This window comes from Hyperoodon ampullatus (genome assembly GCF_949752795.1).
Source record: "Hyperoodon ampullatus genome assembly, chromosome: 9".
NCBI classification, from domain to species: domain Eukaryota; kingdom Metazoa; phylum Chordata; class Mammalia; order Artiodactyla; family Ziphiidae; genus Hyperoodon; species Hyperoodon ampullatus.
In genome coordinates this window covers 50,149,976-50,172,422 of record NC_136922.1, presented here as the reverse complement: position 1 = coordinate 50,172,422, position 22,447 = coordinate 50,149,976, and the positions used below count along the sequence as shown (strand labels likewise).

General features: G+C 39.9%; 1 protein-coding gene across 6 annotated transcripts in view; it reads left to right on the top strand.

Moving 5' to 3' along the window:
- Positions 1 to 15,862, top strand: part of PPP1R9A (protein phosphatase 1 regulatory subunit 9A) — a gene marked incomplete at both ends in the record, with an annotated part of 293,236 nt that extends 277,374 nt beyond the window's left edge. The window contains 5 exons of one of the 6 annotated variants that reach the window (XM_079711707.1): positions 9,481 to 9,679; positions 11,692 to 11,811; positions 12,775 to 12,798; positions 13,887 to 14,069; positions 15,653 to 15,862. In XM_079711707.1, the coding sequence (XP_079567833.1) occupies positions 9,481 to 9,679; positions 11,692 to 11,811; positions 12,775 to 12,798; positions 13,887 to 14,069; positions 15,653 to 15,862 (736 nt within the window). Of the gene's footprint in view, positions 1 to 9,480; positions 9,794 to 11,691; positions 11,812 to 12,774; positions 12,799 to 13,886; positions 14,070 to 15,652 lie in introns of all 6 variants that reach the window. The other 5 variants (XM_079711710.1, XM_079711708.1, XM_079711706.1 and 2 more) reach the window with 5 other exon arrangements.
- Positions 15,863 to 22,447: the final 6,585 nt, after the last annotated feature.

Below are 22,447 nucleotides of genomic sequence, written 5' to 3'. Positions count from 1 at the left end.
ATCAGCTCAGGGAGTTTTAGAGTCAAGGATACGCAAAGAAGTAAGGGGGACAGGATACAGCCCCAGCAGGGGCACAGCCAGACCTGGAAAATAGTCTTCAAAATACCCCAGGATCTCGTGGTTTGCAACTGTGAGGACAGTGGTTGTCTCCTTAGAAGTGGGCTTTCTTTGCTTTCTATGTGACTATTCCTTTGTTCCTCCGTTATTGTGGTGTGGAAAGCTAGAGCAGAAAGCCTCTGGATATTATCCAAGGCTGAGCTTCTGTAATCTCATTCATCACATTGGCCTTTGGACCCGTCTTTAGTGCTGGATATACAAGTCCACATGGAATTTTTACTCTTGAGTATTTCCCTGGCAGTGAGAATTTTATGAAAGGGTTTAATGAGATGTGGTCTGCAGATTTTCTTTGAAACATTACCTGGCCAGGATCTGAACTACCAAAAGTCCTTTTCAAATAGGGCATTAGAATGACAACAATTTGGCAACAATATTCTTATTTCCTACCTATTAAAAGTGGTAGTGGACAGTGAACTCTATGATGGAAATGAAGTGATACATTACTCTCTTTTTCCTAGTTACAAGGAGGATTAAGAAAAGGATATATAAGATCAAGATCCATTCCATATGGGAACAGAGTCAAGGATGGGCACTCGAATTAAATAAATAAATCAAGCTTAAAGTTTGGCTGTGTGGCTGACAGGGTCTTGGTGCTCCAGCTGGCTGTCAGGCCTGAGCCTCTGAGGTGGGAGAGCTGAGTTCAGGACATGGGACCACCAGAGACCTCCCGGCTCCACGTAATATCAATCAGCGAGAGCTCTCCCAGAGATCTCTGTCTCAACGCTAAGACCCAGCTCCACTCAATGACCAGCAAGCTCCAGTGCTGGACACCCCATGCCAAACAACTAGCAAGACAGGAACACAACCCCACCCAATAGCAGAGAGGCTGCCTAAAATCATACTAAGTTCACAGATACCCCAAAACACACCACTGGATGTGGTCCTGCCCATCAGAAAGACAAGCTCCAGCCTCATCCACCAGAACACCGGCACCAGTCCCCTCTGCCAGGAAGCCTACACAACCAACTGAACCAACCCTACTCACTGGGGGAAGACGCCAAAAACAGTGGGAACTACGAACCTGCAGCCTGTGAAAAGGAGACCCCAAACACAGTAAGTAAAGCAAAATGAGAAGACAGAGAAATACGCAGCAGATGAAGGAGCAAGGTAAAAACCCACCAGACCAAACAAATGAAGAGGAAATAGGCAGTCTACCTGAAAAAGAATTCAGAGTAATGATAGTAAAGATGATCCAAAATCTTGGAAAGAGAATTGAAAAAATACAAGAAACATTTAACAAGGAGCTAGAAGAACTAAAGAGCAAACAAACAATGATAAACAACGCTATAAATGAAATTAAAAATTCTTTAGAAGGAATCAATAGCAGAATAACTGAGGCAGGAGAACAGTTAAGTGACCTGGAAGATAAAATAGTGGAAATAACTACTGCAGAGCAGAAGAAAGAAAAAAGAATGGAAAGAATTGAGGACAGTCTCAGAGACCTCTGGGACAACATTAAACGAACCAACATTCGAATTATAGGGGTCCCAGAAGAAGAAGAGTAAAAGAAAGGGACTGAGAAAATATTTGAAGAGATTATAGTTGAAAACTTCCCTAATATGGGAAAGGAAATAGTCAATCACGTCAAGGAAGCACAGAGAGTCCCATACAGGATAAATCCGAGGAGAAACATGCCAAGACACATATTAATCAAACTATCAAAAATTAAATACAAAGAAAAGATACTAAAAGCAGCAAGGGAAAAGCAACAAATAACATACAAGGGAATCCCCACAAGGTTAAAAGCTGATCTTTCAGCAGAAACTCTGCAAGCCAGAAGGGAGTGGCAGGACATATTTAAGGTGATGAAAGGGAAAACCTACAACCAAGATTACTCTACCCAGCAAGGATCTCTTTCAGATTTGACAGAGAAATTAAAACCTTTACATACATGCAAAAGCTAAGAGAATTCAGCACCACCAAACCAGCTTGACAACAAATGCTAAAGGAACTTCTCTAGGCAGGAAACACAAGAGAAGAAAAAGACCTACAGTAACAAACCCAGAATAATTAAGAAAATGGTAATAGGAACATACATATCTATAATTACCTTAAATGCAAATGGATTAAATACTCCAACCAGAAGACACAGACTGGCTGAATGGATACAAAAACAAGACATGTATATATGCTGTCTACAAGAGACCTACCTCAGACCTAGGGGCACATACAGAATGTAAGTGAGGAGATGGAAAAAGATATTCCATGCAAATGGAAATCAAAAGAAAGCTCAAGTAGCAATTCTCGTATCAGACAAAGTAGACTTTAAAATAAAGACTATTACAAGAGACAAAGAAGGACACTACATAATGATCAAGGGATCAATCCAAGAAGAAGATATAACAATTGTAAATATTTATGCACCCAACATAGGAGCACCTCAATACATAAGGCAAATGCTAACAGCCATAAAAGGGGAAATTGACCGTAACAGTGTAAGAGTAGGGAACTTTAACACCCCACTTTCACCAATGGACAGATCAACCAAAATGAAAATAAATAAGGAAACACAAGCTTTAAATGATACATTAAGCAAGATGGACTTAATTGATATTTATAGGACATTCCATCCAAAAACAACAGAATACATTTTCTTCTCAAATGCTCATGGAACATTCTCCGGGATCATATCTTGGGTCACAAATCAAGCCTTGGTAAATTTAAGAAAACTGAAATCGTATCAAGTATCTTTTCCCACCACAATGCTATAAGACTAGATATCAATTACAGGAAAAAAACTGTAAAAAATACACATGGAGGCTAAACAATATGCTACTAAATAACCAAGATATCACTGAAGAAATCAAAGAGGATATCAAAAAATACCTAGAGACAAATGACAATGAAAACACAACGGCCCAAAACCTATGGGATACAGCAAAAGCAGTTCTAAGAGGGAAGTTTATAGCAATACAATCCTACCTCAAGAAACAAGAAAAATCTCAAATGAACAACCTAGCCTTACACTTACGCAAATAGAGAAAGAAGAACAAAAAACCCCCAAGTTAGCAGAAGGAAAGAAATCATAAAGATCAGATCAGAGGTAAATGAAAAAGAAATGAAGAAAACGATAGCAAAGATCAATAAAACTAAAAGCTGGTTCTTTGAGAAGATAAACAAAATGATAAACCATTAGCCAGACTCATCAAGAAAAAAAGGGAAGAGACTCAAATCAACAGAATTAGAAATGAAAAAGGAGAAGTAACAGTTGACACTGCAGAAATACAAAGGATCATGAGAGATTACTGCAAGCAACTCTATGCCAAAAAATGGACAACCTGGAAGAAATGGACAAATTCTTAGAAAAGCACGACCTTCCGAGACTGAACCAGGAAGAAATAGAAAATATAAACAGACCAATCACAAGCACTGAAATTGAAACTGTGATTAAAAATCTGCCAACAAACAATAACCCAGGACCAGATGGATTCACAGGTGAATTCTATCAAACATTTAGAGAAGAGCTAACACCTGTCCTTCTCAAACTCTTCCAAAATATAGCAGAGGGAGGAACACTCCCAAACTCATTCTATGAGGCCACCATCACCCTGACACCAAAACCAGACAACAGTGTTACAAAAAAAGAAAACTACTACAGGACAGTATCACTGATGAACCTCAGTGCAAAACTCCTCAACAGAATACTAGCAAACTGAATCCAGCAGCACATTCAAAGGATCATACACCATGAGCAAGTGGGGTTTATCCCAGAGACGCAAGGATTCTTTAATATACGCAAATCGACCAGTGTGGAACACATTAACGAAGTGAAGGAGAAAAACCATATGATAATCTCAATAAATGCAGAAAAAGCCTTCAACAAAATTCAACACCCATTTATGATTAAAAACCCTCCAGAAAGTAGGCATAGAGGGAACTTACCTCAACATAATAAAGGCCATATATGACAAACCCACAGCCCATCGTTCTCAGTGGTGAAAAACTGAAACCATTTCCACTAAGATCAGGAACAAGACAAGGTTGCCCACTCTCACCACTCTTATTCAACATAGTTTTGGAAGTTTTAGCCACAGCAGTCAGAGATGAAAAAGAAATAAAAGGAATCCAAATTGGAAAAGAAGAAGTAAAACCGTCACCGTTTGTGGATGACATGATACTCTACATAGAGAGTCCTAAAGATGCTACCAGAAAACTACTGGAGCTAATCAATGAATTTGGTAAAGTAGCAGGATACCAAATTAATTCACAGAAATCTCTTGCATTCCTATACACTAATGATGAAAATCTGAAAAAGAAATTAAGGAAACACTCCCATTCACCATTGCAACAAAAAGAATAAAATACCTAGGAATAAACCTACCTAAGGAGACAAAAGACCTGTACCCAGAAAACTGTAAGACCCTGAGGAAAGAAATTAAAGATGATATAGATGGAGAAATATACCATGTTCTTGGATTGGAAGAATCAACATCATGAAAATGACTGTACTACCCAAAGCAATCTACAGACTTAATGCAATCCCTATCAAACTACCAATGGCATTTTTCACAGAACTAGAACAAAAAACTTCAAAATTTGTATGGAAACACAAAAGACCCTGAATAGCCAAAGTAACCTTGAGGAAGAAAAACGGAGCTGGAGGAATCAGACTCCCTGACTTCAGGCTATACTAGAGAGGTACAGTAATCAAGACACTATGGTACTGGCACGAAAACAGAAATTAGATCAATGGAACAGGATAGAAAGCCCAGAGATAAATCCATGCACATATGGTCACCTTATCTTTGATAAAGGAGGCAAGAATATACAATGGAGATAAGACAGCCTCTTCAATAAGTGGTGCTGGGAAAACTGGACAGCTACATGTAAAAGAATGAAATTAGAACATTTCCTAACACCATACACAAAAATAAACTCCAAATGGATTAAAGACCTAAATATAAGGCCAGACACTATAAAACTCTTAGAGGAAAACATAGGCAGAACACTCCATGACATAAATCAAAGCAAGATCCTTTTTGACCCACCTCCTAGAGAAGTGGAAATAAAAACAAAAATAAACAAATGGGACCTAATGAAACTTAAAATTTTTTGCACAGCAAAGGAAACCATAAACAAGACAAAAAGACCACCCTCAGAATGGGAGAAAATATTTGCAAATGAAGCAACTGACAAAGGATTAATCTACAAAATATACAAGCAGCTCATGCAACTCAATATCAAAAATACAAACAACCCAATCCACAAATGGGCAGAAGACCTAAATAGACATTTCTCCAAAGAAGATACACAGATTGCCAATAAACACATGAAAGGATGTTCAACATCACTAATCATTAGAGAAATGCAAATCAAAACTACAGTGAGGTATCACCTCACACTGGTCAGAATGGCCTTCATCAAAAAATCTACAAACAATAAATGCTGGAGAGGGTGTGGAGAAAAGGGAACCCTCTTGCACTGTTGGTAGGAATGTAAATTGATACAACCACTATGGAGAACAGTGTGGAGGTTCCTTAAAAAACTAAAATTAGAACTACCATATGACCCAGCAATCCCACTACTGGGCACATACCCTGAGAAAACCATAATTCAAAAAGAGTCATGTACCAAAATGTTCATTGCAGCTCTATTTACAATAGCCAGGATATGGAAGCAACCTAAGTGTCCATCAACAGATCAATGGATAAAGAAGATGTGGCACATATATACAATGGAATATTACTCAGCCATAAAAAGAAGCGAAATTGAGTTATTTGTAGTGAGGTGGATGGACCTAGAGTCTGTCATACAGAGTAAAGTAAGTCAGAGAAAAACAAATACCGTATGCTAACACATATATATGGAATCTAAAAAAATTTTTTTAATGGTTCTGAAGAACATAGGGGTAGGACAGGAGTAAAGACGCAGATGTAGAGAATGGACTTGAGGACACAGGGAGGGGGGAAGGGTAAGCTGGGATGAAGTGAGAGAGTGGCATGGACATATATACACTACCAAATGTAAAATAGATAGCTAGTGGGAAGCAGCCGCATAGCACAGGGAGATCAGCTTGGTGCTTTGTGACCACCTAGCGGGGTGCGATAGGGAGGGTGGGAGGGAGACGCAAGAGGGAGGAGATATGGGGATATATGTATATGTATAGCTGATTCACTTTGTTACACAGCAGCAACTAACACAACAATGTAAAGCAATTATACTCCAATAAAGATGTTAAAAAAATTTTTTTTTAATGTGGTAGTGGTGGTTGTTTTAAAAGCATTGCGACAAAGGCAGTTCACTTGGGAGTAGGACAAGATACTCATGCTGTCATTCATTATGGCCTGTTTATAACCTTTAAAACAGTATCCATATATTTAAGCACTACCATACCTTATTTGAATTATGGATGGAACTCTTTAAAACATTCCCATGTTACTTTGATTAATTGATTCAGAAATTTATAACCAAAGAGGAGGAAAATAATCATCAGGTCCAATTAATCTCAAATATCCCCAATTATAAGAGTGAGGGGCTACAGGGAAAATATTTTTATGTTTCTGCACAGTCAGAGCTTTGTGAGCATTTTTACTGGAATGTGGGACCTGAGCTAAACGATAAGCCTGAGAAGTTAAATTATGACTAGATAGATAGATTTACCTGCAGAGAGATTTACCTCCCCAGAGGTATGTGATTACATTTTCCAGAAGTGGGGATGGGGAGAGGGGGCTGAGACGAACTCTATGGAGACGTTCCCGGGGCTGTAAAGCTGGAGACACTAGTCTGACATATATTACTTACATATATTACTCTGACATATATTACTTTCCAAAGCATAAGAACCCAAGATCCTTCTCAAGTTGAATTGTTTACATTAAGGAGATAAGATGTCTCTCCCTCTCTCAGAGGAAAGAAGGCAGACAGCTGTCCCTCTCCTATATAATCATCCAGATTCATATTTTTTAGATTCCTCACCTATAATGTAGACCAAGAATACGATGACAACTTGTTCCCATTGTGTCAGCCTGGAAAGAGGAAATTAGGGCATGGGAAACCAGTGCAATAACTTTTGTAAGTAAATAATAACCTGTTTCTGCTCCAGAAACCTCACATTTGTATTCAGGATAATATTAATAAATATAGTTATTAAAAACTTTTAAGAGTGAGCTCAGACATGTATTATTAAAAAATATAGATTCCAGGTCCAACTCCTCCCTGTCCCCCAAATTCTAACTTGGTAAGTCCAGGTACCCAAGAATTTGTATTTGAACAGCTGCTTCAGATGATCCTTATCAGACTTATTTGGGGACCACCACTGCACTGGTCCAAGACCCAGGAATAAAGAGTGCTTCTTACAGAAGATCAGTCTGCCTCTGCTAGCATGCTTTCTTAAGTTCAGTTATTGTAAACCCACATCCCCCCATTTTTTGATAGTAAGTGAATTTAAGGATACATATTTTTTTAGTTTAAACTTCAGGATAAAATTGAAGGTTGACACATCTCTGGTTGTTCTTTATTATCCTTGCAGACCCCTTTGGGTTTTTTTTTTTTTTAATAAATACACCTCTAAAATCATCAGATCTTCTGGAATCTTTAGTGTGACAAACACTTTTGCTGACCCAACCGGTGGTTTCAGTATGCTACCAAAACTTTGCTGACTTCTGCATTCTCTTTAGTTATCGTTCTCATAATCCCCTTATATATATATTGCTTTACAGTTTACAAGATGCTTTTACATTAATTGTCCCATTTGACTCTCACAATAATCTTTGGAAATGAACAGAAATTGTTAGGAGTTGTATTACCTATATAAATTTGAAATATATAATATTTCAAAATAATGAGAAATGAGATGTGAGACTGTTGAAATTCAGTATACATCTGGGACAAAAGTTGTCCGTAAGCCATGCTGTTGAGGCACTTTTAATTGAAGGGGAATCTCTTTGTTGTCATGACATCAACAGCTAACAAATAATAGGCATTATATCAGAGATCACTTGGACATATTGAGGGTGACTTCTTCCAAGTGCATAGAAACTACTGCCCATTCCTGCCTCAGCTCCTGCTAATTTTTTTTAACCAAAAGGTAAATATAAATATGCAGGTAACTGCATTAAGAAAAAAAAAGTCTGGTTTCTTTCTTTCTTTTTTTTAAAAAATTAATTTATTTATTTTTGGCTGCATTGGGTCTTCATTGCTGCGCACGGGCTTTCTCTAATTGCGGCAAGTGAGGCTGCTCTTCCTTGTGGTGTGCAGGCTTCTCATTGCAGTGGCTTCTCTTCTTGTGGAGCATGGGCTCTAGGTGTGCAGGCTTCAGTAATTGTGGCACTCGGGCTCAGTAGTTGTGGCTTGCAGACTCCGTAGTTGTGGCTCATGGGCTTAGTTGCTCTGCGGTGCATGGGATCTTCCCGGACCAGGGCTCAAACCCATGTCCCCTGCATTGGCAGGTAGATTCTTAACCACTGAACTACCAGGGAAGTCCCAAAAGTCTGTTTTCAAACGCCTTTGAGTCCTTTAAATATTAAATAAGCATAGACCTTTATACCTTTACATTTTTCAAAGCACTTTCACACTTATCTAATTTAATTCTTAATAACCACATATGATATATATAAAATATCCACCTTTTGTGGATGAGGAAATAGACTCTGAGAGAAGGCCCAAGGCCATGTACACAGGAAGTGTGTACGGTTTTAGGACCTCGGGTCTGATGTTTCTCCTGTGATAAGGCACTAAGATTATGATGAAAAACCAATAAGGTGTGTGTTCTGCTTAAAGTATCATGAGCCCAGAAATTTCCAAGTATTTAAATATATCATTTTCTAAAGTCTCAGGCTCTTGAGAACCTGTGCTCAGAGGAGGCCAGGGTAGAATGCTGGTTATGAGCTCATGTCACTAGTGTGAGGCACTGTTATGTGACCCAAATAAAGGGAATGCTGTGATGATTAACTTAATAGCAATTCCTAAAAGACCATGCCCCTCCCTGATACTAATTTATCCACATACATTTATTAGGCACATTTCATAAAATTCATCGTGGCAATAATGATAACAAAATATTGATCATTGTTATAGAATCCATTTAGATGCAAAAAAGATAACTATTGGACTTCCCTAGTGGTCTAGTGGCTAAGATTCTGCGCTTCCACTGCAGATGGCGCAGGTTCGATCCCTGGTCAGGGAAGTTCCGCATGCTGCGTGGTGTGGCCCAAAAGAAAAGAAAAATTAAAGTTAACCAAAAAAAGATAACTATTAAGATTAACGTTCTAGTCAAAAGGGCAAAATTTTTACTCTATCCGTTGTGTAGAATAATTTCTCAAACTATGACTTCAAACTATATTCAGAGTCCCTTCAGAATTCATTTCAATAAGTTTTATATCTGCCTTTTCTTTGTCTAACATACCCGTTCTTTTCATAACCCAGGATCTTCAGCGGCAGGCTGGAACACTGGAAACCGAAGCTGTCCTCCACTGCTCAGGCCTCCACGCCGTCAGCAGGCCTGCCTTTCTCGTGGTTTAACGAAAGCCGGAAAGGATCGTATTCCGTCAGGAACCTGCCTGCGTCTGCAAGTCCCCTTCAGCCTTCTCCTGAAACTCTAATTTCAGATAAAAAGGGGTCTAAGGTAGAAAACACATGGATTAAAAAAGCAAACAAGAAAACCCCCAATCCTTCCTCCTCTTCGGTCTTTGGAAAGCATTCTCAACTTGTGTGTATGCTCTGGATCCGAGAAACCAATGTGATAACACTGCAGTAAACAATGCATGGTATTTCTTGTGTGGGGGAGGAAGAAAGCCTCATTTAACCATCACCTTCTTTAATACTGTTCCATTCTAGATTGTACGTTAATCTTTGATTTGCCTGTCTTTTCACATACTGCTAGTTAATCTCAGTTTGACAGTCAAGCCATGCTGGGAAAGATGCATTTGAATCATGGAACAGTATGATAGATCTGTTTACCACGTATTCCACTTTAAATTACATTACAAAACTATTTTTGCTGTGCTCTTCAAGATTTACTGGAAAACAAATAAATTTGGGACTGAATATGTGTTCAATATATCTAAATGAAACTCTTTCAAACAAACGAATGCTGACATAGCACCCTTACTTATTTCTTCTTTTAAATCAAACTTCCATGTTGATAAACTGTTACAATTCTATCACCAAAGTTTTTTAAGTTTAGCAGAATGAGGAATTATATGCTTATTTGTTTTTAAATGCACGATGGTTATTTCCAGCATGACGCTGCAAACGTTACCTAACATTTTATTGAAACACATACGGTGGCTAACTTTCACATGTTGTTTGGTCTCCTTTTATCAATGTTCACTTTTCTTTCTCAAACAGAAAACTGTGATTAATGTTAACTTAAATTTAATTCTTTTCTTGAGGTCAACAGCTCATAAGGTTTTGACAGAATTTGGGGTCATATCTCCAATGACAATGTCAAATGGTAATGTGCTGTGTTAAATGCTCACCTGCTTAAATGTTTTACTAGCCTAGCTCTTTGTGCTCTGATTTCGTCTCCTTTTCTGAAGTTTTAGCAAACTTGGCGTTTGTTTGGTACTGAATTCTCTAGCCTCTGGCATGGTATTTATTCTTGACAACCAGCTAAACCCAATGCAAGGGAACCTAATGGAAAACTAACAGTCCAGTTCCTAAGGAAGGGGAATAGGAAACAAGATGGTGTTGGTCAGGTGCTTAGAGTTCCAGGAAAGGCAGTCCTTCTAGCAAAGGACTGTTAGCAAAAGAAGTTTTGGAAGCAGAAGGCCACTTTGGTCTTGAAATTTTCAGTCTTGGATCTGAGAAATCTAAAAGTTGTTTGAATAGATTCTACCATTATCTTGCACTGGAGAGACACCAGATTTGGTTTTAAATGTTTTTGCAAATGCAGCTATGTAGTCATTGTGAATTTATTTAACTTTAATATCCACTGAACATTTTAATGAAATTCTGGGGAAGTTTTACATACACACCCTCAACCTCCCCAACCCCCCAGGTGGTTAATTGGAAATGGGCTTCTATCCATGCCGCAGCCTCTTTGGTACTCCGTGGGTGCTGTGCAAGAGTTGTATTTTAGCATGTGACCACTAGTGTAATGGCAGACTGTGACCTACCCCAGAACTCATCATCTTGAAGGTTACATCCAGGAGAGGATCTGCCATCTCTCACAGTATTTATCACGGCCAACAGCAAGCGATCCTTCCCAGGGGGTGCTCAAGCTACCTTTCTAATATGGATTGCCATCTGTTCCTAATAACTCAGGCTCACCACACCATCTTGTATTTTTACTTATGCTGTTACTTATCACGATTAGGGTCAAAGAATATAGGCTTATTAATATTACCCCTCTGAGCAGTTGCAGAGGATAATGAATGCTGTACCCTTGAAGAGAGGTTGAAGAATCATTTCTCTAAGACATCTATCCTTTCATGTGATGGAGAAAGCACCCAGAATTCCCTAACCAGTGCAGAAGGCACAGTGTTCTCAACCACTGCTGGGTGAAGGTCACCAAACCAAATATGAATCTCTTCTAAGATTACTTAAAAAGAACCTTTCCAGAACTTGCAAACATACCTACCTCTGGTTCATTCACTATGCTCATTTAACAGTGAGCTTTATTTGTTTTTTCAGAATTTTACCTTCAGTGATGACTTCAGTCCCAGCAGTACCAGTTCAGCAGACCTGAGCGGCCTGGGAGCAGAACCCAAAACACCTGGGCTCTCTCAGTCCTTGGTGCTCTCATCAGATGAGGTACATGCACGGCACTGACGACAGAGCTGCTTTCTCAGATCATACATTTTACCAATGAACTATCACCGGGGAAAATGTTTTTAGGCAGATTTTGCATATCAGTCCTCATGATTTCGCTCCCTCTCTGTCTCAACACGGAAGCAAAGTACTATGTCTGAGCTCTAAGCTGTCTAGGGACCTCCTCAGCCTTTCTTTGATATAAATGGGATGACTGTCAACAGAGGGTTGGGGATGGGAGACTGGGCACTGGAGAGCAGCAAGAGGGAACGGCCCAGAAATCCCAAGGGAGGGAATTCCCTGGAGGCCCAGTCGTTAGGACTCCGTGCTTCCACTGCAGGGGGGGCCCAGGTTCGATCCCTGGTTGGGGAACTAAGATCCTGCAAGCTTCGAGGTGTGGCAAAAAAAAAGAAAAAAGAAATCTCGAGGGAGTTTACAGACGATCCATCCCCCTCCTCCCTCACCTTTTTCACCATCCCTGATGTTCCCTCTGAGTGGGGAGTGGCCCCTGATTGAGAATTACCGCAGTGGAGCTGGGAGAGGTGCAGTTGTGATAAGGAAGGAAAACTGGGGGAGAACCACTTACTTAGAAGCCAGGGTCAAGTGTGCATTGCAGTGGGTTCTCAGGAGATATAATGTGTACAGGAGGGCAGAAGATTACACTGGTGACTGACTTAGTGCTCCAAGAGATAAGTAGAAGGAAGAAATACCAGTACTGGGGGCGGGGGTGGGGCTGGGGAAAAGCGCTGTAAGTAGAGATATATTCACCCTAAATATTTGTTCTTAGTTATTTCTTTCTAACATGATTTTTGCTTTGTAAAACTTTTTTTTTCCCTTAAATTCTTCTGCCCATATTCTTCAGGCTTGGCATGATTTTAATTGTATTAAAACTTTGCACTGTACATGTGTGTCTCCTGTTCCTGTAACACTTTTCTTTTTTGGTTCCTTTGTTGCTCTCTCACTCAGAGCCTGGATATGATAGATGACGAGGTGAGCTCTCAGTGGGCTATGTGTGGTGGCTTACATCGTATTGTCTGACACTTTTCTTTCTTTGCAAATGATTTAAAGTCAAGCAAGACAAGAAAATTTCCTCTGTAGTTGGAGGGTTTCCTCGTGTTAAATAGTTTCACTCTTTGCCCTTGTCTATATCTTAGTTGAAAAGACATTCAAGAGGATCTCCAGATTCCACCTCCAGAGTCCCTTGCTGTGCCTCCCATCACCATTACCCTGACACAGCCCATTGTGTTTCACCTCCTTTGCCTTCATCTCAGCTTCCCCATCCCCTCCTCTGTGTTCCCTGCGTGGTCACTGAGGTGACGCCTGTCTCTCCTCCCGGATTTATCATTGCCTTCATCTCCTCTCAGCTTAGTGGCTCTAGGAACCCAGCTGCCCTTTGCACTATTCATAGCAATGTCCTGCATTGGACAGAGCCTGGGATTTGGAATAAACCAGTAAATGCTGAGCTCCACCTCTTACTAGCTGCGTGATAGTGGACAGATCTGTAGACTTTCTGGGCCTCACTCGTTTATTAAAAGTAATTATGGAAATTACCTGTCCTACCTTCCTCACAGGTTTGCTTGCTGCTCAAGTGAAATAATGGCTGTGAAATTTCCCCTAAGAATGCTTGAGGACTTAATGCTCTCCCCTTCTAAGTAAAAGATATACCTCAGTATTTTAAAATATGTCTTTACATATCTCTGATGTCTTAGCAGAGGATCAGTGCAGAGTGATGCATTACATATAGAGATTAATGATGTATTCGTTTTCTGCATCTGATAATCTTTCCATAGTGTTTTAATGTAAAAACTTGCAACGCTGGAGTGTATTTTTCAGTTTTAAACTTCCTACATTAAAATGCTTTGTTTGGGGGAATTTTTAAATTCCCAAATACCTAAACAAAATGTAGAGTTAATAACTTTGTGTATGTTACACATACAGCTAGAACCATTCGTTTACTCTATGGTTTAAAAACAAGTGTGGCTCTAGTAGGCAAGAAATGGCTTTTGATAGCATCACATGCCATACTGAGCCACAGCTTCTCGGTCCTTTAACAACCCTGCCTAACATTCCTACCTCAGATTCTTGATGACGGACAGTCTCCCAAACACAGTCAGTGTCTGAATCGGGCCGTTCATGAATGGAGCGTGCAGCAGGTTTCTCACTGGCTAATGAGCCTAAATCTGGAGCAGTATGTCTCTGAATTCAGTGCCCAAAACATCACTGGAGAGCAACTCCTGCAGTTGGATGGAAATAAACTTAAGGTAAAGAATTATATGTTTGTGTTAGGTTACCAAGTATAATTTGTATTACACATAGCGCCTAAAATGTTTCCGTTAGATGAGAGCATCCTGCATATCTGAGAGGTCCTTCTCACCCACAGTTAGCAGAAAGGACCTTGAATGATTTCTGAGTGGTAAAGGAAGTTTTGGAAAGTCGTCGGGTTCTGAATCAAACAGTAGGATGTCGAGCAGGAGAGCTAGAGGCTCACTCCATTGCTTCCGCCAAGCAACACATGGTCCATGTATTAACTCTACTTACTTCCTATGTAGTATGAGTTTTAATAATGGCCGATGTGGACTCTCCCATGACATGAGAGTTAAAACCCAGGTCCATGAATCTTCCCTTTTTCTTTTTTTTTTTTTTTTTTTTTTTTGCGGTATGCGGGCCTCTCACTGTTGTGGCCTCTCCTGTTGCAGAGCGCAGGCTCAGCGGCCATGGCTCACGGGCCCAGCCGCTCCGCAGCATGTGGGATCCTCCTGGACCGGGGCACGAACCCGTGTCCCCTGCATCGGCAGGCGGACTCTCAACCACTGCACCACCAGGGAGGCCCACTTCCCTTTTTTTAACTCATTGCTCCCCCCACCCTCCCTCTTCCCTGCATACCACTCAAAAAACGGGACCACGTTCTCCCCAGAACTTTCTTCCCCCACCAAGTGCAGGCTGTGTCTTGCCTCCTCTGCCCTGGCACTCTCATTTTCACCTGTCCAGTCCATCTCCTTTAGAGCCTGAGGTGGCACCTACCCCTGTGGAAAAAGGGCAAAAGGAGCTCACAGCCAGCCTGCCACCCCCAACCTCGGCCCCCTGCTGGGCTGACGGGCAGATGAGTAGCTCTTGACAGTCTTGAAAAGGTTAGAGATCAATCAATAGCCTGTGAATATGAAGGCCCATTGACAAGGCTGTCCCTGTTGGGGAGATGGATGCATCCCGCTGTTGATTCTGAAGGTCATGAAACATTTAAAGTACGTAACCAACTCCCCTTATTCTGAATTCCAAGCTCATCGAGCAGCCTCCTCATTATGATCAGGCTTCCTTTATAGGTCTGCCTACGGGGAGAGAGTGGCTAATCATGCTGACCTGAGCATTCTGGTCCCAAAGACATTTTTGGTCTCCATTGTAAATGTGAATACATTGGCAGAAAGGAAGCCACTTCGATTCCTCCTGCCCTTCTTGGAACCCTCCGTGGCAGCAGGTGCCCACTCCTATCTTTTGAAAATATCAGTGAGTTTAGCAATACTTCTGGCTGTAAATGTCTACAGCCCAAAGGTTGGAGAAGCAGAATTGTGCCCTTTTTCCATTCACTGACCCATTAATTACCAGTTCAGAAAGCATTTACTTGCTGAGGTTTAGGAGGTACTGTGCTAGGGATTTCAAAGTATAAAAGAACAAATAAAGCTCAGCCCCACAGTAGGTAGATTTTTGGCAAATGTAATCAGCTCTTCCTCAGTTTCTACCTCTTTGATTATGTTTACATTAGTTCTTGAGTTTGAACATCTTGTGATAGCAACCTCATCATAAGCAGGTCATTGGTTTTCAAATTCAGTTTGTTTATGTGTTTCCTTCTTAGGCTCTTGGAATGATATCATCCCAGGACCGAGCAGTGGTCAAAAAAAGACTCAAAGAAATGAAAGTGTCCCTGGAGAAGGCTCGGAAGGCCCAAGAGAAAATAGAAAAACACAGAGAAAAGCTGAGGAGGAAGGAACAAGAGCAAATGCAGAGGAAGTCTAAAAAGACAGAGAAGATGGCAGCTGCCACAGAGGGTGCTGGTGAGCAGTGACACACACGGAGAAGTTTCCACCTGTTCCTGCCCTGCTCTCCTCCGGAGGATGAAGAAGAAACTGATGACAGGGGTAATGTGCTCTAGGCAGACTGGGAAACTGTGTGTTCAATAACTGCATTTTCTGCATTAATAGAATACACTCACTCTTAACCTACTGAAATAATCCCAAGCCACCTTTGGTTTAGTAACAAACCAAGGATCTCATTTGTGAGAGGTGCAAAGTAGCAGTGTTTCTCTCTTCTTTGTGTTGGGTGGGTGGTGTCACTTGAAGAACCAGCGTGATCCTGCTCAACAAGAGCATGACACACCGTGGCATTGTCCATGGAACGCCATGCGTTTTCAATATGAGATCCTGAAACTGAGCAATGGCACATATCTGCATGGCCGAGATCACCGGTCTGCCATGAGATCTGGGCTGCAGAATCTACTCCCATGTGTGGGAAAGGTTCCCCCTCGTTTCTGTGTCTGGACACTGAAACAACCCCGCTGTGGAAATGTGGGTGCTCTTTGCCTACTGTGGCAAAAAGCAAGCAAACTGTGCTGCCTGCTGGGCATTGGGAAGAGAGAAAAGAATTACACTTATTTGTTAATCCCAGAAGGAAGCAAAAGCCTTAAGAATGTGGATGTAGGCATTACCTTGGGGTTCTGAGGGTAACATTTATCCTCCAGATTTAGCCAAACAAAGAAAAATTCAGACATTAGTGCAGCCATAGGATATTGGGATCTGTTGTTTACTTTGCTACTGCTGCGTGTTCAGTATTTCAGCAGCACCCACACACACAACACAGTTCCTTTTCTCCCCAACAAATTGAACAGAAAATTGATTTTTAAGGAAACCAACATTTTCAGGTTTCCTCTCCTGGGGATTTCTGGCTGGTCTTCAGCCTGACTATGACACAATCAGGAACTCATCACATATTTTCTACTCAAGATTTCCCAAGTGGGCTCAGTTAGACTTTTAAGAAATGTACTTTTAAGAAAAATAGAAATACCAGTTAGAGAAAAGTTAGATTTGACTAACATTTGACCAGAGAAGCAATTTTATTGAGCACACAGAATGTTCCCATAAAGGAGAGCTGTCAGTTATATTTTAGAGATGTTTTGAATGGTTTTTCTGAGCCGTTCTCGTTCATTCTTTGGAGATCTCCACTTTACAGTTAAAGTTTGTTTAAGACGGTACACATGATGCAGGCTGGCAGTGCAGGCGGTTATACTTATTTTAAAGCCAGTATTAAGGATTTCAGTGTTTCATCAAACTAATTCAAGTGCAGGAGAGTGGGGCAGAAGGAGGAGAAAATAAACTCATCCTGAGAAATTTCAAATGATGGATTTTTTGTTGTCATTGTTGTTGTTGTTTTGCTTTTTATGCTCATGCATCTGGTTCTCTTTGCTGCATTGGCTGTAAAAATGAGGTCATCCACTTTCCAGAGGACGAGTTTCAAAATAAGAGTTGAGGCCAGACCAATCCTTGGACAAGTATTTTACTTCCTTTACTTCGGTTTTTTGGGGCGGGGTGGGGGGTGGTCTCTGTCCTTGTCTTCCACTGGAAATGTTCTATACGCAGAGCTTAGGGGAAGGCTTTTGAAGGTTACAAGTAACAGATAATGTAAAGGGGCTTCTTCCCATATATCTCCATCTCCTATTTTGAAGCATTGTGATTTTTTTTTTTTTTGCTTGTCTGAATATCCAAAATCTGAAATTGTCTAAACTAGAAATTTATAATCTTGTTCTTCCCTAAGGCTTGTTTCCTTTTCAGTGACAGAGTGTTGTCTGTTAAGCTTCAGTTCCTTTGTCACTAGGTATAGATCATTCATTTGATCCTCAGAAACATTGGCACAGAGTAACATTGTGTTTTACAATTATCAAAGTCACTACCTATTTTTTTCTATCATCATTTGGGGTATGATAATGAAACTCCATACTGGAATCTCTATTAATATTTTGAGATAGGTGGTGCTTTGCTATTTATTAACATCATGGGAAACCAGGAACCACTATCAATGAACTACAAAATTCAGCAAATCTTCTCAATACTAAAAGACTAAATTAGTCAAAATCTGCTAATGCTAGTGCTTGCTATTGTAAATTTTTGCCATTTTTGCTTATCTATCTTTGGGGAAAAAAGTGATCTGGATCACACTGGAAGTTTCACTGTATTCATTTTAAGAGTGGAAATAGAAGGATGATTTATGTTAAGTTATGTTTACACTTTGGTAATATTTGAAAATGGAAGTATATACTGGAAATGTGTATAAGTCTCAGTCTCTGCACATAATTTATGATCTATTATATTGCATTTTTAGATGTCTTAGAAGTATTGTTGTTTATTTTAACTTTATTTGTACACTTCCAATGTTTAGATCAACAACCGACAATATTATAAATCAAATTCTTATTCCTCAAATCATTTAGTTTGTAGTATAACAGTTTTGATTTTTTAAGTTAAATTATAGTAATTTTAGGTCTTAATGAGTTATTTTAACATTACTAATTAAAACTGCTGAAAATGATTTGATTGTCCAACAAAGGATAAAGCGTAAACAGATTGATAAAAGGATATGAAAACAAAGTGAAGGACCTCAGATCTTGTGAACATTTTGTTTTCCTGTTATTTCCTTTATTGACTCTGGTGCATGATGCCTAATTGAGGTTCCAGTGTCTTACACAATCCTAACTTTAACGCTAGTGGTTTTCAGTATCCTTACAATTTAGCCCAGAATTGTTGCTTCATGAACGTTACAGACTTTGTAGTCTTTTTATTTATCAGAAAATGAACAAAAAGGGAATATCTGGTTACTAGGAACTATATTCCTTAAACGACAGCTCAGTATGGCTCTAACAAAAGCCAAGTGTTTTGAGGGTACAGGTAATGCTTTGGGGGACAGGAGATTGTGGTGAGGCCAAGCGGTAGACAGAGAGCATTGTATGAGCTGGGTGTCTGGGGCAGGGTGTTCCACTAAAGGACTTAGATTACTTTATTTAAAGACTATCTCCCTTAAAGTAACTCACAGGTTATGTAGTAGTTTTCTCCTTCTTTCTTTGCCTGAATCAGAAGTTTACTGCAGAGTGATAAGTTAGTTAGGGTAGAAATCTAATTTTGCCCATTCTAACACACCAATGAAGTCCAGCATTAATTTCATGACAATAAAGCTACTCTATACTATCCTCCTTTAGCTGGGGTTGACATGGATTTCCCACCCTCAACATCCCGTAAGCATTTTAACGCACAGCAGTTCATGACTGCAATGTGATAGGTGCCTCCGTTTCTAAAAGGGGCGTGAAATGGGAAAACTACCTTGTGCTTCTTTGTTGTCGTTGGAAACAGAGGGGCAAGAGGCCAAGAGAGGAACCAAATGAACCCTTGTTTTATCCTGTAGTCATCGCTACCCTGAAATCTTGAGATATCCCAGGCCCAAGCTACAGGCCCAAGCCAGGTTGTTTGATCTAGCACTTTAATTAGCCTTTATGGTTTCTGCTGAAGATAAAGAATTCTCAGCTAGGTTCTTTGTGTAATAGGATTAATGTGTGCTTTAAAATTATATTTTAAAAGGTAAATGAAAACTCACATTTATATGGCTATTCTAACTCATTTGTAAGTGTTAAAGGTTATACAGACCAAGCTGCAAGAGAGGAGAACCAGTGTTCGGCCATACTATTCAAGAAGTTTCAAAAGGAGGTATCCCAGCAATTCTAAATGGAATGTCTATGCTTGGGGTGTGATGTAGCCCCTTCATTACATGGAGATACTTCAGAATTACCTTCCATTTGAGTAAATATACTGTCCCAGTAGAGCTGCAGATGAGGGCATTTCAGCTTGGTGGACGGCAGTCACTAGGGTTCAAGTCACCTGCTTAATGCCAAGTCCTTAGTGCTTTCTGAATGAAAAGGTAAAATGAAAAAGAAAAGCCCAGTTTTTAAAATATCTTTTTCCAATTTACCTTTAATCCAGGCTCTACCTGCACACTGTTATGAAGCTAAGCATTTAAGGATGCAGTCCAGAAATAAAATGTCCATATTTTCTACTAGAATTGCTTTCATTATGATGATAGGGGTGGGAAGTAAGTTCTCAAAAAGAAGCAGTGTTGTAAGAAATACGAATGTGCTTCAGAAATTCACTCCTGAAGAACAGCCTGTGTATGCAGGCAGATCTGGTTTATATTTGTCTTAGGCATTTAAAGTCTCAGGAAACTTAGTCTTGGTCCAAAACACTGGGGAAAAAAATAACACCAGACAGTACAGCAGTAATATTTAAAGTAGTGGCATAGAATAGACCCGACCTAGAAATCAAAGGGCAAAGAAAAAGCCTACAGAAGCAACTTCCCCTGGAAAATGAAAACATCAGGCTCTACCTTACGCAAAACAGAGGGTCCTGACATGCTTTTGCGTGCGTCTGTGTGGATGCGCTGAGGGAATGGTGGTTACTGGAAGGCTTACACGTGAGAGAGTGTGGACCAAGCATGGCGCGTGACCCGCTTCCAGACCTGCAGAGTGGGGAAAGAAAGAAACATGATGATTTCCAATCCTTGCGCCTCCCCCCAGCCCCCCCAAATCACTAGGGACGCGAGAATGAAGTAAAGAATAAGAACAAGAGGCAATGTCTCAAGAATGTGCATGCCATTTGTGTAGACGTACAGAACTACATACGTGTGAATATATCTCCCACCGTACATACATGCACATACTGCAATCACATGGCATCAAAAATATATATTGTATATGGAACTTGGTAACGTCAGATAGGATCCTGAGCAGTATCATAGCCTTATTGCCACTTCTTTTGTGTGTGTACATTGAATGGCTCACGAGATTTTTAAGAGATTTTTTTAATGTATTTCTATTAAATGCACTTATCCTTCTACATGTTTATATATTTTGGTAAAATTGGTTTATTAGATACTTGGTATTTTAGCAAGATGAAATTTCCTCACACTTTTGGTTAATGCTTTGATGTCAAGATTGCACATTGCTGAGTTGAAGCTCAGAAGTTTATACAGCTTTGGGGATTTTCAGCTGCAGACTGCAGTTTCCTTGGCTAAAGATTGCACTGTGTGTTATTGTGCATTCGCTCACGCTCTAAAATTACATATTTGGTCGCCGTGATGCATAAGTCACTAACTACTGGCTCTCTGATGGCAGCGTTGCTATCACAGGACCATTTATTTACTTCTTTTGTGGAGTGATGACACAGTTAGCTCATCACCAAATATAATACAAGGATAGGAGCACGAGTGTGTTGTTGGAAGGTGTACACTTCTATTTCCTTCAGCTGTCTTATTCACACACCCAGGTTTCCTGTTAAGAATTTAATCTTTCACCCATGAAAGAACAATTGGCCAAAACAATTAAATCCCCTTAAAAAGTGGAAATTAGGAGGCACTCCAGCTAGATAACACCTCCAACAACATCAGAGTTAGTGCTTAGTGAAAACCCTTAAATATGTATGTATATGTTTTCCTTAATATTATTTATGATCATCACTACTGCTTTTGTACCTTTTAATGGTGTTGCAGTTAAACCACTAGTACACCTGCTACATATCACTAACAAAACTGGCTGGCTGAAAACAAAAAAAGAGAGAGAATGAATTCTATTCCGATGTAGAGGAGTTGATTTATTTTCATCTTTCTTTATGTATCACTAAAGGAAAACAGTGGTTTGGAAATCATTTTAAGTTCAGTAAGTATGGATAGCATGTTATCTGAAACTTTTAATTTGTACCTTTTGGTGTCTGATCATTTGCATGGAAGAGACAATAGTGCCACGTCTGGATTGTTCTCTTGTGCTTGGTTAATATGTACTTCTCTAGATTGTTCTGTTTCAAATGCCATTTCTTACTCTTTGGTTTTCAGAGGCATTCAAAGCAAAATATCACAGTGGTCCTTTGTTTTCTAACCAATCTAAAAATTCCTTGATTAAATTTAATTTGTTAGTGTAAATAAATTTCTTGCCAATGAGTATTATTGTTGTTAGACAACGAATGCAATAAAAAGAGAAATACCAAGATCTGTCAAAGTAATTTTTTTTTCCCCCTCTTCCATTTTCACTTTCAACTAAAACAAGCCTTGACTGGGTAAACCTGTATTAACTGTCAAAATACATCTATCAATCCAGAGCAAAGTGCACATTTTCCACGCAAATGACACTAAAAATAAGTTTTAGCCCTGGTAAAGTGTAAATTGGCAGCTAGAATTACATTTGAAAGCACAATTATGGAACTGGGCATAAAGTTAAAAGATCAAAGCTCCCACTAGATGCTCCCTCGTCCACCTTTCTGTCCCCATCATGGCTTCACCATCACAGCTTCTGATACCTATTAGCCAGGAGCAGGTCTGTGACAAATCCATTAAGCAGTTGGCCTCACGCAGCATAGGGCAAGCTTAGAGTCAGCCCACCCCAGAGTATGGGGATCCTTTCAACAGTTTTATTCCTAAAGCCTTAAATGTTCAGAAGACTGAATGTAACAAATGGGGGATATTAATTTCTCTCTCTCACACACACAAACCGTAATTTATCTGTGACTAAACCTTTGGCAATGCAAAAATGAGCAAGAGTAAAAGGAGAGTTGGGGTAATTTAGGTTTCT